The 19406-nt window shown below is 41.0% G+C and overlaps 1 protein-coding gene across 1 annotated transcript in view; it reads left to right on the forward strand.

Moving 5' to 3' along the window:
- Positions 1-19406, forward strand: part of LOC126455522 (dehydrogenase/reductase SDR family member 11-like) — a 65388-nt gene that overhangs the window by 15287 nt on the left and 30695 nt on the right. The window contains exon 2 of the mRNA XM_050091272.1: positions 18245-18407. Coding sequence (XP_049947229.1) covers positions 18245-18407 — 163 coding nt within the window. The remainder of the gene's footprint in view (positions 1-18244; positions 18408-19406) is intronic.

The raw sequence follows: 19406 nt of genomic DNA on the forward strand, positions 1-19406 counted from the left end.
ACACTGAAACAGTTCCACGAAATGCACATTCGTGTTGCCAGTCTGAGTGGCTATCTTTTCCAGGTCACCATCTATGTCATACTCCCCATCCCTTTCAATACTATTACCAGTCCCACCCACAATCACTACCTGATCCTCTTTAGTAAAATCCCTACATAACCCCCCTATGTTAACAGTCACCAGAGCCAATCCTGCATTAGGCTTCACAATGCTGGTGACCTGGTACTTACCCCCCAGCACTTCCTACAACTGCTGCCCTACACCTCTGCCATGAGAACTACCTAACAGCAGGACCTTCTTCTTCCTCTTCGACTTTACAACTGTTCTATCCCCCGTAACAACTGAGGTCTGCTGCATACTTTCTACATCTACAGCTACTAGAGATTCCTCTCCACTAGACTCTGACAGTTGGTCATATCTATTGTGAACACCAATAGTAAAACTTTCTGAAAATCTTCTTCTCCTAGCAGATCTCTTGCCAACAGCCAGCTCCCATTCCCCAACCCCCTTCTCCCTCCTCATCCTATCTAGCTCCTCCTGTGCGTTTTTCAACTGCACCTGAAGGGCACAGATCTTATGCTCCTGCTCTTCTATCAACTTACTCTTGCTACATAACCTGCAGTTCCAGGAGAGGATCTCACCAGAATGCCCACTGGCTTCCCCACTGCATTCCCCCACTGAAAATACTTCGAACAAGTCTCACACCGCAATCCACTACTCACGAACCTATGGCAAAGCCCACACTTCTCACTCATGGTAAAATTTTACTTTTTCTAATTTCCGCTACTACAATAAGAAGATGTTAAAAACCCGACTACAATAACTACAAACTTACTCTATAAGGGAAGTAATTACTATTACTAACAGTATTAATAAACAACAAATGTGAATATAACAAAAGACTAATACAGAAAGCGAATCAAACGTCTAATGACACAGTAATGCTGAAAACAGTTCCCAAAAGGTTCTTCTGAAATTATTTCACCAGAAAACACAAAAAACACCGGTTGAAGACTATTAAAGTTCCTAAATAAACCACTATACATAAACAATTAACTGGTACTTAGCTTTCAATGCGCCGCTACAGCTGCAACTGGTCAGCGTGGAATGTAAACACAGGTAAGAGGTTACGTTGCTCGATACGAAACACTCACAAGTATCAGGTCACAACACAAGAAAGGCAGAGGTGAATGAAGAAACCACTAATAAGTCACTTATATAGTAAATATTATCATAAAAACCGTTAAAATATGTATCTGAAACCTAAAAATATATAAAAACTTGAAGAGCAATCTCACATGCAGTCACTCCCTTATGACGTCACACCAAAGATATATCCTATGGACACGTTTAACACATTTTTTTTTTTATTTTACAGAGTGATGACCAGTTTCTGTAGCTGGACTACCATCTTCAGATCACATGCAGTATTATAAATGCACTCACAGTGTACAAGACTGTTGCATCATCCATAACACTCTTATTTTAAGTCTTTGGGTAAACTGTGCTATGTACAGCCACATAATCTGTGACAGCATTTGAAACAAAAATCCTGCACAGGGTCTTAAACAGTTGCTGTCACAGGTAGCATGGATGTTTTTTTTTAAATTCCACGAAAACAGTAACAAAAATGGCTTCAATGAAATGACATAAATAGGTGACAGATAATTGCAGTCATAAATTACAGCATTCAAAAAATGAGTCATTAGCACTAGCACAATTTAGCACTTTCACTGTCACCTTCAACTGGCGTCAGATCAGCATGCACATTTTCTTCTTCTGCAGCCTGAGGTTCCTCATCATCATTTTCCAGACCCAAATTAATCATTCAGTAAACCCTTGATGTGTGTTCCTTCCAGGGTAAATTACGGGGACAGAAGAGCAGTCCCGAACTGCAACATCGCAAAATACTTCACTGCCTTGTTATTTTTGTCAGTTACAGCCTTCTAAACACATCAATAGTGAGTTCAAGATCTTCCTTTATATCAGAAACCAGATGTTTGTCACCATATTCTTGTATCTGCTGTACTACTGATTTATTTTTCATGTGTGACTTGCAGGTGAGGTTAGGGTCGGGAACGTGACCCAACCCATTCCCTCTCTACTAGGAATCCGGTTCCTAACCTACACCCATTCTGTTGAAGACTTGGCCACCACGGCCGGCATATGTACATGCAGATTAAGATGTCGAAATATTAAAAGAATAACGATCATACAGCCTCACTGTAGGCTGTTATCAAAGGTGCTGCATTTCTAATGCAGCCTTGAAGATTGAATTATTATTAATTCACTTCAGGATCCTGTTTATCTATTATTCATCGACAAAGAGGAAAGAAGAAAGAAATTCCACCGGTATTTATTAAACAGAGCAACTGTCTCAGTTCATTATCTGAATGACGATAGAGTTCTGCTACATACGTCCATGGCTGTTTCTTCTTAACGCTGCATGTAGGTATCTCAATTCTTGAGCCAAGTTTTCATCTTTAGACGTCACATAACGTCAGCAACATAAAGATGATGTTGATGAATCATCAAGGACGTGAGCACCTCTCCATCCACACCCTAACCCAGGTGCCTGTACCTCGCCAAACACGAAGCTCAGGCGATTCACTTTACACTGAACCTTAAAGGACAGTTCTCAAGACGATGCATATATTCAGATGTCTGTACGCTCAAAACAGTCTCATTCATCATGCAAGTTGACAACGGATCGCTTGCCATTCACCTCCTGTGTGATTCAGTGGGATGCCGCACACTGTGCCATTTCCAGGTGGCTCACAGTGTCTGAGAGACAAAGTACGTTTTTGTGATAGTGAGTGAACGAATTTATTTATGAATTGAATAGTGCACGTTCATTTGTTTTCTCTGCTTAAGTTGCAGTTAAAAATTCGTTTCACATTATCCAATTTACCTTTCTTCCATTAAGTTGCTTGATGAAGGGAACACTCCATATGTTACAAGATCATAGGGAAAAGTGCTATCAGTCTTATAGTACATTAAACTCTATGGGCTTGGAAAATCGAGACCTGGATACAATATCCAGTGTTAGATTGTTGAAGCAAGAACTATTTCATCCACTATAGCCATTCTCCACAGTAGAAAATAATTCATCAGTATTCTAACATGCCACTGACACAGCAGAGTTGTATGATTTTAAGTGATATATATTGAACCAATATTCACCAATTATTCAGTTCTGACACATTTCACATCCACTGGATCAATACAGTTTATAAGATTCCTCAAGTGATAAAAACATCCGCAATCTTTCTCCAGTCTCCTCTTGTTGATACTGACATACATCATAAAACATTTTTGTGATCTCCATTATGATAGATCAAATAATGGTTTCTCCTCATGCAAATTACACTGAGATTAAATCAAATATCCAGTCTATAGCTAAATATGAGGTTAAGTCAATTATTATCCGCAATTTAGTTATATTTTTGTTTTTCTAATAATTTCCGGGTATGCAGCCGGATCCCGTCGACATTCTGCCACGATATTTCGGCCCAGAGACGTCCGGCCATCATCAGGTGAGTACACAACTACTGAAGAGCCCAGGTGCAGTCGCGGTATTTATGCCGAATCTCGCGCATTTTCACATGCGCGAGATTCGGCATAAATACCGCGACTGCACCTGGGCTCTTCAGTAGTTGTGTACTCACCTGATGATGGCCGGACGTCTCTGGGCCGAAATATCGTGGCAGAATGTCGACGGGATCCGGCTGCATACCCGGAAATTATTAGAAGAAGAAATACGCCGGGAAAATTTCAGAAGTCACATATTTTTGTTTATTTTGGTAGTACTGTCGTTTTATGTTGGTGACACATGCTTTGTTTATTTGTTGTTATATCTTTGCAATTTTCAAGCTGCTAGGTTAGTTTCATTATCGCTGCTCTGCTGTTAACCATGGCTGCTCCGCTGTCTATTTGCACCAAAGAAGAGCAACGTTCAGTGATCCTCTTTTTGTGCTCAGAAGGCGTATCAGGGGCCGATATTCATCGAAGATTTTTGGTACAGTGCGGAAACAATGTTTTTCCACACCAGAGTGTCCATGAATGGATTGAAAAATTTCGAAATGGTTGCACAAGTGTTAAGCACGATGAAGGAGACGTGCGTGCGTTTACTGCCACAAATGAAGAAACCATTGAGTGTTCATGTGAAATGATTGTCTTAGACAGACGATTAACTATTGACCAAGTGCCATATTGTCTACAATTTAGTCATGGTTCTGCCTACGAAATCATCCACAACAGACTTGGGTTTCATAAAGTTTGTGCAAGATGGGTCCCAAAACAACTCACACCGCTGCATAAACAAATGCACTTGGACATGTGCAAAATACATTTGGATCGCGATGGTAATGAAGGGGGCAACTTCTTAGACACAATCATTACTGGTGATGAAACATGGATCCATCATTACGAGCCGGAGAGTAAACAGCAGAGTATGGAATGGAAACATCCAAATTCGCTGTGCAAGAAAAAGTTCAAGACACAACTATCCGCAGGAAAACTGATGGGTACAGTTTTTTGGGACGCACAAGGTCCAGTACTGGAACATTATGGGGAAAGGGGCACAACAATAAAAAGTGTAAGTTACAGTGAGATGCTTACCGCCAGGCTAAAGCCTGCACTTCGAAGCAAATGCCGAGGATTGCTGTAAAGAGGTGTTGTGTTGTTGCACGACAATGCCTGTCTGCATGCTGCTGACCACACCGCTGAAACGCTCCAGAAACTCAAATTTGAAGTACTGGATCATCCTCCATATAGTCCAGATGTTCCCCTTCTGACTATCGCTTGTTTGGTCCACTCAAACAGGCATTAAGGGGCCATCAATTTGCCTCAGATGAAGCAGCTCAACCAAGAACCTTTTTTTGTGAGGGCATCAGGAAGCTTGTACAACGATGGACTAAGTGCATTGAAATGCAAGGAGACTATGTCAAAAAATGATGTTCTTGTAAGTTTCCTATTTGATTAGAATGAAAATTTATAACTAGTTTGCGGTTAATAATTGACTTACCCTCGTATATGTAAATGAAAAACTATGCATAACCTTACACTATTCAAGTTTGCAAAACATATAATGCACTACCTGTTGTAGTGCCCTGAAATGAGAAATGTCCTGTTCACTATCCTTCCCACCCCTTCCACAGTGGTATTCCACTGCCTACCAAACCTACACAATATACTCGTCCATCCCTACACAACCCTTGCTCTGAACCCGTTGTCTCATGGCTCATACCCCTGTAATACATGTGAGTGCAAAACCTGTCCCTTACATCCTCCCACCACAACCTACTCCCGTCCGGTCACAAACGCCACATATTCCCTCAAAGGCCACTACCTGTGAAACCAGTCGTGAGATCCACAAGGTAAACTGCAAATACTGTGCTGCATTCTATGTGGGCATGACAACCAACAATCTCTCTGTTTGCATGAATGGCCACCAACAAACTATGGCCAAGAAACAAGTGGATCACCTTGTTGCTGATCATTCTGCCAAACATAACATCCTTCATTTCAATGACTGCTTTACAGCCTGTGGATCCTTCCCACCAACACCAGCTTTTCTGAACTGCACAGTTTTGAACTTTCCCTGTAATACATCCTATGTTCCCATAACCCTCCTGGCCTCAACCTTCGTTAGTCACTGTCTTCACCCATCCAGCTCCATCTCTGTTCCCATTGTAGCACTACATAGCCCTCATTCCACCACTGCACCTCATCTTTTTACTTCTTTACTTCTTTCCTTATCCACTATGCCCCCCTCCCCCCCCCCCCCCCCCCCCTCCCTGCATCAAAGCGTGCTAGAAGCCCAGGAAGGTAGACACAATAAAATTAATAAAAGGAATGATACTGAACACTTCAGTTATTGTTTTAAAATACAGGTTGTTGTGTCACCACAACTTGTTTACATACATACTCATAACTTTAGTAATCTGTAAATGAATGGAGTTCTGCTGACGTATACAGTTCTGCGGACATATACATTGCATCACTTGTGAAACCAGAACACTTTGATAACATTAACCTATTGTTACAAGATGTGGAAAACCACTATCAAGTATACCTCAGACACAAACATACACTCCTGTAAAATAATAGTTAACTGTTAAAGTTAAAGACCTCAAAGGCGAGCCACATTCTGTAAAAATCACAGGACCTGTAGGCCTACTCTTGTGAAACTAATGTGACAACAAATCTTCGTTTACAGAGAATACACTCTTAAGCCTTGAAATATTCTCTTTGTCTGTGGATGTTATTTTCAAGGCCATTATTATAACATTCAATTGAGGTAATAGTTTGTCTGCTTAAGAATTTTGATTTTCTCTTTGCATTGAAAGTTTACTACGCACATGGCTTACAAATTTCTCTCAAAATGTGTCAGGAGGTGGGCTCTGTGGATTAAGGGAAACATCTTTTGACCACTCTAGAAATCAAAGAGATGCATAAAATAACAAAATCAGCATAACATGACACATTTTTGAAGTACAGAAATTATAACTACTCTCCAGAGCAACAATTCCCAAAAGATAGAAAAAAATCTTCCAACATAACAATGAACATATTGCACAATAGTCATACACACTCAAAAAAAGAATTTATATGCTGAAATTTTTAAATTAATGGGTTGTCGCCTGAGTACAACACACACTCTCTGGATTGTCTCACATGTAAATACTGAGGTAAAACTATACAGTTCATGGAAACCTGCTGTGACACCAGCTGTCAACAGCCAATTTTATCAAACAGGTACCAGCCATAGAATAAAATATTCCTCTTATTTATGAAACCACTTGTGCAACTTACACTCTGCATGTATGACAGGAACAATGAAAAATGCAAGGCATTGTGCTGTCTCTGATGCAAATGCTTGATATTGAAGTTAGATATACATCAACTTTGCAGATACGCTTGGAACATTTTGAGCTATATTCCATTGGTGTGCTATATTTTATCATAATGCTTAGTTCTCAAGCTTTTCATTTCACTGTCCTTCATTAACTTACATATTGTAAACATTAAGGTTGAAAGTCACTGGATTTAAACATCAACACAAGCAGTCCATTTTTAAATCAAAAATTTTAATTTAAGTGAGCGGATCGATTTGTTACGTACGGTAATATCGAACCCAACATTAAATATTCGCTCTTTTATAATGAATTAACTTCATTTCGATCATGTCAGTACAAACACATCCACTCAAATACAGAGTTCGGGACACACTGAGATCAACAGTTTTCGAAGAAGATCATTCTCGAAGATGAGGTGGTCGACTCTTGCAGTCGATAACCGCCACAGAGCCCCCGACGGTATTGCGGAGCACGGTAAGGATGATGAGAGGCGTGTGTGCACCCGGCCGGCTGATGGCGCAGGTGCACATGACCGATTGTGCCGTGGCAGGCGCTAGTGCAAGGTGCGATCAGACCATTTCTCTATGTCTTGGTAGGCATAGCCAGTGGAGGAAAGGAGGCACGGAAAGAGTCCACAGGTTGACCGTGCCATGCTGCTGATGGCACAGTGGAAGCAGAAGATGCCAATGGGGAGAACATCTTCGTGCCAAGGCTGTGCAGTGCAGCGGAGTTTTGATCCGATCAAAGGTGCGGAGTGCATCGAATATGCAATGCGAAGTATTGGCAAAGTATTTGCCCCCCGAGTGCAACGTGTCCAGTAGCAGTTTGTTATTGGCCGTATGACATAAAGGAGCAAGCATGCTGTGGCTTAACAGGTTGCATAAGAGATGCCGGATGAGCAACACTCGCAGTAATGATGGTGTTATAGAGGCGCTTGATGTCGCAGCAGTGGAGAAAACAGCAAGCTGTACATGACTGACCTTGGCGGTGGATGACTTCAGTGTAGACGGAAGTGTCACCTCAGAGTCCGTGGACAGTGAGTGTGTTACAGCAGTAGATGGCTGGATGTTCCGAGCAGAGTTGACAGTGTCGGTGTTTTGATGTGCAAAACAGCCGTGATCGAAGGTTTGGGGGCGTGGCCGTGAGCCCTGTGCATGAGGCATGGCGAAGGCGAGAGGTGATGGAAAGCGGACGTGGTCGGCGAAACCGTGGTCGGAGCAGGAAGGCGATGAGACGTAATGTGAATGTGAAGAAGCCGAATCGGCGGATGAACTACTGGTCCATGGCGGAGAGGTGACACAGTTCGATGGAACTGTAGCTGCGTGTGTGCTGTCACTGTCAGCGCTGCGGTCGAGTCGTAAGGCTGCAAGCTGCTTGGGCGAAACTGCTTCACAGTCATGTGTCGGAGTGGAAAGATGCTCACTTGTCGAAGCAGAAATGGCACATGTGTTGGTCGTACAATGCTGAGGTAGTGGAGAGGGCGGCAAAGCAAGTGGCACTGGAATGCGGCTGTTTATGCTGTGGTACAGAAACGAAGTGTCTGGAACTACCAAGGAAAGCTGGCAGCGGCGTAAATAAGTTGCTTGTATCATATCAGTAATGTAGAATTTCCACTTGAGGCGGCGTGATGATGACAGTTGTGACATCTTGGACATAGATCCATGTAGCATGATCGTCAGGGTATTAGTTGTAGCTGGTAGTAACGGCAAAGGATCGTCAGCAGTCGGAGGTGGAACAATGACAGGAGCATCTCGTTGCATGTCGTGCTTGATCAGTGTCAGCTGCAGCATTTGTAACTGATCTTGTACCAACAAGCTGTATGTCGCAATTTGCTCATGTAGCTGTCGCAGTTGTTCAGGCGAAAATGTATGTCATGAAGCAGTCTGCTGTGTATCACTGAGTAAGTTGGAGTCGAAATCAGAATCTGTCTCTATCGTAGGGTAACCTGGCATACAAGACAAGGTCGGCGACACAGTATTGACGTAACAGTTCGAGTAGAAGAGATCGTGTGTGCGATCATGAATGTGAAACTCAGTATTCGGTGGTGGCGGAGTGAGAACACGTTCACTGCTGTATGAAGCATTGATACGGCTGAAATTGTCTTCTGGGGCGGGTGAACAAGCTGCGGGGACGATCGAGTAGTGAACTGCCGGGCTGTAAGCGTGCATAGTGTCGGCGACTCGTTGACAAGATGTGGGTGCGGTAGCCGTGGTGGGATTGTATGTCATGCAGCTGTTTGTTTTGACTGGGTCGAGGTCAGTGAGCCAGCAGGCAGCGGCCATGATGTCGCTGTCGGTAGCGGTTGAGCAGAGTTGGTGTGGCTCAGGTGCTGTGTAGAGGGAGGCGTGGCATGTCCAGTGTTGCACTGAGAAACAGCTGGAATTGTCATCGGTGTAATTGATGCATTATCGTTGATCGGTATGATGGCCTTGATGAAATTGTTCCTGTGAATTCGACCAGGCATGTGATTTAGCCGTAGTTTGGAGTTCGTGCGAACTGGGATTTGCAACATAGTCCCTGTTTGTTGCAGTCCATTGTTTGGCATGATTGTCCGGTATTGAAGCACTGCACAAAGTTAATTCATTACACAAAAGCAAGTCAAAATAGTCCAAATTAATTGGCGAAGGAGCACTGCACTGTCCGGAAGTGAAATTACCGACTCGTCGAGCAGGTTTTGACGGATGACATTTGCGCCTCGGTCGCATTGTTGATGTGTGAGAAGGTGACGAAAGTTACCAAAAACCACGACTCACACAAGAGTCGGGAATTTACACACTAATTACACTTCCTGTACACTGCATCCAGATGCGGCACGATGCGAAGTAAATGGAAGTAGAAATCCGACAAAGGGTTGCTGCATTGTTTGTTCATGGCAATGTTCCAGTACACATTTCTGGCGTTGTAAGCGTTCGTGAGCGTCGGGGTCACCAGTGAGGGGATTGAGATGTTACATACGGTAATACTGAACCCAACATTAAGTATTCACTTGTTTATAATGAATTAACTTTATTTTGATCATGTCGGTACAAGCACATCCACTTGAATACAGAGTTTGGAACACACTGAGATCAACAGTTTTCAAAGAAGTTCATTCTCAAAGATGAGGCAGTTGGCTCTTGCAGTCGATAACCACCACATAACCAAGGCATTTACATGCAGCTGATTTTCCACTTCTGATGGACCCGCAAGCAACACAAGTAATGATTTTTTCACAAATTTGTGTTATCATTTTGGTGAATAACACAGCAATACAAATGCACACTACTCACGTGTTTGGGTCCTCAAACTATGGTGGGGTGCATAAGCCACTGACCTCACATTTAAGGAGTTAGGGGTCTCCATAGATTCTAACCTCCTAGGTCCTTCATTACTAGCAGCTGCACAACTTCTCTCTTATGGTCCACTGCTGTCAGAAACCATATACAGGCAAAAGTTTTCATTTGAACCTCTTTGACCTCTACGTAAAACAGTCCCTGACTTAAAAAATTTACAAAACTGCTTCTAACTGTTTCACGCAATATTCCATTTATGACAAACACATTTTTCATATTTAGTTTACACATTCACACAACAGTGGAACTATCATACATAGTAAGGAAATTTAAAAAATCACATTCATGGAAAAGGAAAAAATAATGTTATAGTGTCACTAACTTTACTATAAATTAAAGTTTCTCTCCTGTGTGAACGGGGCATTTTTAAAAAAACGGTCTGTTTTTATTCAGATGTTACTCAGTCTGTCAACACTCAGCCTACTACCATTGCTCTAAGAAAGAAAAATCACACTGATAGAGGGCCTTATCCTCTTGCAACAAGCACCTTCAGCTTCTAGCCAACAGTGAGAAAAGTCACGGCCTTTGTCAACAAGTAATTACATAGAAGTGAGACCAATGAAACATTATAATGTAACCACCTTCTTAGGTTGACAATTGTTATTTTACTTCAGTTCTTGATGTTGAAATACTGGGTTCACAGCAGTTTGCTCTACCTGACTATTAGTTCCTGGATTCCCCAACACTGTCAAGCAGTTTATGCCTTAGTTAATCAAATTCTATAGAAATTATGTAGCCAAAACATGTAAATCTGTTTTCTAACACTATTATTACATCTCAAGAGGACATCACACACAACTGAGCCTTATACAATCAAGAATGAAATTGATAGACTCCGGCTATTGGTGACCAGATTTATATAGATTCTAGCCAGCAGACCATAGCTATTTACATTGTTTAACATATTAATTTTGATGAATTCAGTTAAAATTTGTACAGTTTTTTAGGATAAATTGCAAAATTTAGATGCATAAATCGTTACTAACATTCCAGAATAAGAAACAAGTGAGTATCATTAACATTGCTAAAACACAGAAAATGTGGTTTCATAATAATATATAATTTACAAAATTGAATATTTTTTTAATTACCAAATCTATTGTATTCTTTTCAATGACTGAAATGGAAATAATGAATTTTTATAAATATAATTTTCAGCATTGTCAATATTTGATTATGCTTTTGGATTAAAATTATATTTCTTGACATTTTAATTACAGATTATCACAACAATTTAAAAAGTATGGAAAGAAACTTGAATTGACCTCTCAGCACTGTTACAATACATGCTCGGCACATTTATCAACTTCATGTGGTACATTGCACCTTAGTAACAGATTCTTTGAACACTGTTACTTTATGATGTGAGAGTAGTGCGTGAGGCCACAGGCTCCATGTTAGCTACAATAAACTGCTATTGAGCCATGCTAGTTCACAGAAGCTCTTCCTCATACATTGCAAAACTAGCACTCCTGGAAGAAAGGATGTGATGAAATACGAAAGCCCAGAGATTGTTTCCAGACTGAAATTATGACTCTGCAGTGGAGAGTGTGCTGTTTCAAAACTTCCAAGCAGGCTAAAACTGTATTTCAGTCTGGAACTTAAGCCCAGAACCTTGTCTTTAATGGGCAATGTTCTTACCGACTGAATTATCCAGATGTGACTTGTGAACCGTCCACACACCTTCACTTCTGCTAGCATCTCTCTGCTTCTTGCTAAACTCAATAGGAGTTCTCTGGCATATACTATGCAGGACTAGTACCTGAGTAAAAAAGAATATTGCAAAGAAATAGCTTAGCCACAACCTTGTGAATTGTTACCAAAATAAAACATTTAATCTACAGCAGAATGTTTGCTGTTCTGAAGCTTTCTAACAGATTAAAATTGTGCATGGGCTTGAACTCAAACTTGGAACCTTGTCTTTCATGGCCAATGCTGCTACCAATTATGGTAAAGATAATTTAGTTGCTACACGAGGGCTTCTCACTTCTGGTTGGATGTAGGTTTCGAGAGAGAGAGATTCACACAAAGATCAAGCTGTCAAATTAAAAATTGCTATTAGAACAGCAAGCCAATTTGTAAATTTTTCAGTAATGAAGAAGAGTAATCTCAATTTACAAACTTTGACTTATCAGTGTGTTTCATGAAAACCAAAATTTGAATCTTGTCTCCAATAATTTAGGATACTATTGTTAATAATTGTGCAGAGCATCTGAAAATAAATGTTGTGAGCATTTGGAAAGCTGAGCTACAGTGTTCCTGTTATGTTACCCAATGAGATAGTCTCAGTGGATTTAGCCACAGGAAGTGTCAGATTCTGAGGGGATAATTTACCTTTATTGTGGTTGTTGTTGATATGGAATCACAGTTAATATGCAGTATAATGGACTATATAAGTGCTGATGCCCAAACTTGCTGAATATCATACATATACAGACATCACTACCACTGCACTCTTCTAATGGAACTTAGTTTTAATATTTAGCTCATGTAAATTTTTGTTGTATTTATTTAAGGTACTGCTATAATTAACAATTTTGTATGCAATTCTTCATAGTTCACACATGAAGTTTAGTGCTTGATTCAGTTACCAGAGGCCACCAAGCCTGTCATCAGCTGCATGTAATTGCTATTTAGGTTAGAGCTCAAGGCTCTGCCAGCCACTTGTGTATTGCTGGTTGTGTTGTGCTTTGCCTTCCATGTGTGTGTGCTGTTCAAGAATTAAAGTACAGTATTATTGGGTTAGAACATTTTTTTTTTTTTTTTTACTCCAAATGTTTGACTTCAGTCATTTGTTCTTTAAGTTTAATTTCTATGGAGACAGTGTTTAAATCTCTTCTTGAGCAGTAGTAGGAACTGACAGTTGCTATTTCTAGTTTAACTACATTTGCATGACCTGTGGCCCCACCAACAATGTATCCACAGAAGACTGGGACACTTACAAAGAATACCTGTGGCAGCATTTCCAGGCATTTTGATTAACAGATGTTAACTTGTGCAATGTCCTGTTTTTGTCATGGATTTCACCTTAGGTATCAATTGTAGTGTCAGCTTGCTCCCTTACAAGAATCTTCGAGTCTTCATTTTGATAAGACGTGTGAGTTACTTTCTACCCATCATTGTAAATGAACTCACATTATTGCTGCTTGTGTGGGGTTTTACCAATGCCAAAAGCAGCTGAAACAGTCATTCAGATAATGGGCAGCAGAACCACATGGACTTAGCCATTGTTGTAATTTTGTGACAAATGTTCATAAGGAATCCTATGCTTATGAAAGTGTTGCACATAGCTCAGTCATTTGAAGTTTCACAAGTTGCAGGTAGCTAGATAGAAGCCTGGTCTGAAGTTTCAGAAATCAGTTCCTCTCACTCCTTCCAGCCATCAGTCAGTTTGCAAGAGAACGTAGACGCTACTGTAGCAGTCCAGAAGGCATCTCAGCATCACACAGGTAATCATAGTTCATGACAACAACAGCCCATGTCACAACAGCAACAGCCTTGTGCTCCACTGCCTTCATGCCCATACTGCTTCATTCAATATAATTGGACCACATGTCCCAAGCACTGGACAATGTGTAATAGGTGCCATAAGAAAGGACACATTGCTTTGCTGTGTAAATCCTTTCCAAACCTGAGTGAGGATGACATGAACATGGATGTGAACAGTGTGTCAGCAGTGACGATGTCTCAAAGCGAGTTATACAGGGTGTACATAGAGTCCAGGAATACTTTCAATTATTTATTGCACAAGAACCAAATATTGTACAGATATCATACATATGAAATTTTGAAGAGAAACCCTGAAAGTTTTGTTTCATGTACACTGCCACAGCATAGTTTGGTAATTGACTGATAGTCAGCGCTAGTCGCAAACATGGTGAGTTCAGGCATGGTGTGAGCTTTCTGCGTGTTGCATGGCATTGCTGATTGCTTAATTTTTAGTGACGCAGCCACTTTTCACACTAATGGGAAAGTGAACAGGCATAATTGTTGACTCTAGGGTACAAAGCATTCACTAATGGGAATGCGTAGAGGCATAATTGTCGAATCCGGGGTACAAAGCAACCACACCAATGCATTGAATTTGAGCATGATTCCCAAAAGGTAAATGCTGATTACTGTATTAACATCTGCCAGGTCCCTCGTGGTTCCCATATTGAATGTTTGTAAAATTAACTTTTGAAGTTTCTCTTCAAAATGCAATACGTATGACATCTGTACAATGTTTAGTTGTTGTGCAATAAATAATTGAAAGTGTTCCTGGACTTTATGTACACCCTGTATATTGAAGTGCATGTGTTTAACAAACCGTAGAGAATGCAGGTGGACATTGGTGCAGCAGCAACATTGGTGAATTCTCAGACACATGTGGATTTGGGTCCTCCCCCTTGACACTAATGCCACGGTGGCTGGTGAGTTATAACATAAAGCACATTCCCATTCTCAGACAGTTCCTGCACCTGTGACTTGCAATACTGTGGTTTGTTCATTAACGTTCCTAGTTGTGGACAATGCTTACACTGAAAATCTCTTTGGTTTGGATGTTCTTAAACTGCATGGATTCTCTTAAATGATGAAGTGCATTTGGTTTCTGATCAAGTTCCATATCAACAATTAAATGCTCTCTGTGCTAAATTTTCATCTCTTAATTTCTCCAGGACTGGGATGTCCCACAGAATTTCAGGCACATATTATGATGAAACAGCTGCCTGTCACTGTTTTCTCTGGGTCCACCTGGTACTGGTGACTTTATAGGATCAAATACAAGCAGAATTAGATTGTCTTCAATCCCTTGATGTTATTTGACTCATTTCTTCCAGTGAATTGTCAGCACCACAGGTAATAGTCAAAAACCCTACCAGTAAATTATGTCAGGGATGATTTTAAAAAAAACTGTTAATGCACAGTCAATCATTGATAACCATCCTTTGCTGTGGCCTAATGAACTGTTAGCAAAATTATTTGGGGGCCATTATTTTTCAAAGACCGACTTGGCAGAGGTATATTTACATCTGCTGCTCGACAAGAAATCTAAACCAATTCTATATAGTCAGCTATACCCCATTTGGGCTTCATCAGTACATGCATTTGCCTTTTGGTGTGGCTTATGCAACCGCTATTTTTCAATATTGAGCAACTTATTGCATAAGTCCCAGGCTGCATCAACCATTTAGATGACATAGTAGTGTCTGTTGCCTCTACAGTGGAACATTTGTTGAACTTTCAGGTTCTATTTTTTGTTCTACAGTCTACAGGGTTAAAATGCAGTTTAGACAAGACAGATTTTCAACCATCTATTACTTATTTGAGTTTTGAAGTGTCATGTATTGGCATGCACCAGCATATTGATGCAGTGTTGCACTGCACATCCATCAAGGAATTACAGGAAGTTTTAGACAAAATTACATACTACCACAAATTCATATTAGATGGTGCTACTGTGGCACAACCACTCGATGCATTATTATGTAAAGGTCTTCATTTCCACTGCTCCCTGGCTTGCAATAGGGTATTCAAGTTGGTGAAATTTATGCTACAGTTGGCTGCTTGTTTGGTCACTTTCTAGCTGGGCCACCACATTGTGTTAGCAGCAGACATGTCTTGGTTTGGCCTTGGTGATGTCTTTGCTCAATGCAGACTGATCTGAATGTGCTACTGCATGTGCCTCTGAATCCTTAAATTCAGTGCAACAGTATTATTCTCAAATAGAGAAAGAGGCTTTCGTGATTGTGTATGATCTATAAAAATAGGTCTATGTTTCATCTGATCACATACCACAAACCAGTTTTATCTGTTTTTAACCCTTTGGCATCCTTGATGGACAAAGCCACATACTGCTGGCAGTGATGAGCTCTTTTCCTGTCATGATACAATTCTGAGATACATTTCCAACATTCAGTGGAACATACAAATGCTGACACCTTATTGCATTTGCTGACTGGTCCAAATCCAGAGTTTCATAAGGAAGAATTGTTCTGTTTTCATTTAGACATGGAAGCTCAAAATATCATTGTAGTTTTTACTATTACTAGCATTAAAATTGCAGCTGTGGTAGCTGCGGGTTCTCTTTTAAGTAATGATGTTTCCTTTGTGCAACACGGCTGGCTTGACAAACCTCTGGGCCATGCTTCTGATCCTTTGATAAATTATTTTGCATTACAAAATTGTCTGCCTGTTTGGGGTGAAGTGCTGCTGTTTACTGTAGAGTACACCACTCCCCGGTTGTAGTCCCCTCTGCCCTTCAGCATGAGGTAGTGTGTTTATTACATGTGGACTAGTGGGGTACATCATATACAAAAGCATTAGCATGCAGACATGTTTTTTGGCTAGGTACTTATTGGGAAGTAACACAAGTTGTTACAGCATGCCTACAGTGTGCTACCCATCAGATGGCTCCCCGTGTGTCTCTGTCACCATGGTCAGATCTGCAGCAGCCTTGGGAATGCATTCATGTAGATTTTGTGAGACCATTTTTGAATTTCTACTGGCTTGTTGTAATTGATGCTTATTCTAAGTTTCCATATATGATGCATTGTCTGTCTACTTCTGAGGCTACTACCTTTTCAGCTTCATCAATTTTTGCAATGGAGGGTCTTCTGTATATGTTAGTTACAGACAATGGCCCCCATTTCATATCTCAGGAACTTGAAGATTTTTGCAAAAAAATTGTGTTCATCATGTCACAGCTCCAGCCTTCCACCCTCAATTAAATTGGGAAGCAGAACATCTACTACAAACATTTAAGACTCAGATGAAAAAATACATTTTGGATGTGTCACCAGAAGTAGCTCTTGACCAGTTCCTCAGTTCTATTAGGTTCACCCCTATTGGTGATAAGAGACCAGCAGAGTTGTTGCACTGCTGTCAGCCCTGGACTCCGCTCCATCTGCTTCAGCCAATGCCAGGCCATCTAATGGCATGGGCACCTCAATGGTTCTGGCCTGGCACAGCAGTTTGGGCTCATGGGTTTGGCAGCTGGGCAAAATAGATGCTGGTGGTAACTGAGAGTAACCATGGCTGACTCCTCTGCTTTATTTGCATGGCTGAGGGGAAGGCGTGACAACATATTGACTAGCTATGACCTCGCATGAGCAACTGCACACCGGGTGCACCTCTGCCACCCCTGCGTCCTCTGTCTGCCTGGCCATCTCCTATGTTGCAGCCAGTGACCTTGCTCCACCACTGCTGCCAATGTCTTCACAACAGTCTCCTCTGCTGTAATTGCCTCCTTCAGCTGTTGTGGGCCACAGCAGGACCCTGGCTCCCACAATGTCACAGCAATGCTCCACCACTGCTGGCTCCATCACAGCTGGTGCTGCCTGTTCCACCATCTTTGTCACAACCTCCTTCCCTGGGATTTGACTCAGATGTGGAACTGGAAGCTGCACCAACATTGCCTGTCCTACCATATGACCTCTCATGTGGGGGCAGGCACCGCACTTGTCTGTGCTCACCCTGCTTCGGACCCTACATATCGATGGTAGTGTGTTGCACGACTTGTCAGCCTACATCAACCACAAAACAAATGGACAGAAGCACAGTGCTCACTCCCATGAAAAGGAAGAGGAGTGCCATAACTACCAATTTGGTGTGTGTGCCACTTCATAGTTCACATGTGAAGTTTGTGCTTAATTTGATCACTAGAAGCCATTCAGTCTGCTAATGTGACAGCAGTTGCATGCACAGCCTGCTGGTTGCAGCCCCTGTTGGAACTAATTACTATATAGGCCATCGTAGAATGCTCAGCTACCAACTTGTGTATCACTAAATGTGTTGTACCTTCTCTTCCATGTGTGTATAGGACCTACTGTTAGAGCAATAAGTTACAGCGTTCTTGGGTTAGAACTGGTATACAATTTTTTATGGTAATCAGAGTTAATTGTATTATTTTTGTGTATGCCTGAAGTGATTATCCTACCATGACTCTCCATGAACCTTTCTTGTATCCAGAGGTGAAGAGCAACCACTGTAATATATTCAGAATTAAAAGCTCATATTAAATTATTTTTTGCACATATGTAGACACTAATTTACAGTAAATGTCTGTTGTAGGCTCTGGAAAGTAATGAAGCACCTGGGAAACTGTATGCCTTAGAGGGTGATGTAAGAAATGAAGAACAGATTCTCAGTGCTTTCAAATGGATAAATGACCACCTTGGTGGTGTTGATATCCTGGTTAATAATGCTGGTGTTGCTCAAGATTCAGACCTTACAGGTAATAGTCTGCCTACCCCTTACATCACTCGATAAAATACACATTCCTTTGAATGTGTCCAGGAAACTGTTTATGTTTAAAATCCCAAGAAATCCTTGAACTGGAAATTGATAGCTGTGGCTAAATGTCAGTTATATTACAGTGAAAGCATAGGATGTGGATAGATCAGTGCAACATGCAATGAACATCATTCAGTTGCATCTGACTCAACATGGAGATTAGAAATTTTACAGGTATGTGTAAAGTATATTTACATATTATATAAATGTTACAAAATTAATACACTACAAAAAGAATGTAATAAGTTAGTATCCACCTGAGAACAGTTACAGAACTAGGCCCATAACCTAATATTCTACACCTGCATCTACATCCATATTCTGCAAAAAAATGTCAAGTTCATAGCAAAGGGTAATTCCCAGATATCAGGGCATCTTTCCATTCCATTGACAAATGGAGAGCAGGTAGAATGATTGCTAAAATGTCTCCAAGCATGCTGTAGTTAGTTGACTCATGCCAATTCAGTTTTTTCAGCATCTCCATTATGCTATCCCATATGTCAAACAAACTTGTAACCATTCATGGCACTCTTCTTTGTAAGTGTTCAGTATCCATTGTTAGTCCTATTTGATGTGGCACCCATGCACTCCACAAGCAATACTCTAGGATAGGCCATGCCAGTGTCTTGTAAGCTATCTTCTTGATAGACTGATTGCATTTATGTATCATGCTACCAATGAACAAGTTTGTCAATCACTTTATCTACAGCTGAGCCATGTGATCATTTTATTTCTTACCCCTAAGGTTGTTAAGCCCAGGTATTTGTATCAGCTGACCAATTCCTTCTTTTCTGAAGTTCTCAGTCTTGTGACTAGTTTGAGGCAGCCTGCCATGAATTCCTCTCCTGTGCCAAGTCAGGGTAGCACTTGCTCCCTATGTCCTCAATTATGTGTTGGATGTATTTCATTCTCTGTCTTTCCCTACAATTTTCGCACTCTA

Source organism: Schistocerca serialis, chromosome 2 (assembly GCF_023864345.2).
Source record: "Schistocerca serialis cubense isolate TAMUIC-IGC-003099 chromosome 2, iqSchSeri2.2, whole genome shotgun sequence".
NCBI lineage: Eukaryota > Metazoa > Arthropoda > Insecta > Orthoptera > Acrididae > Schistocerca > Schistocerca serialis.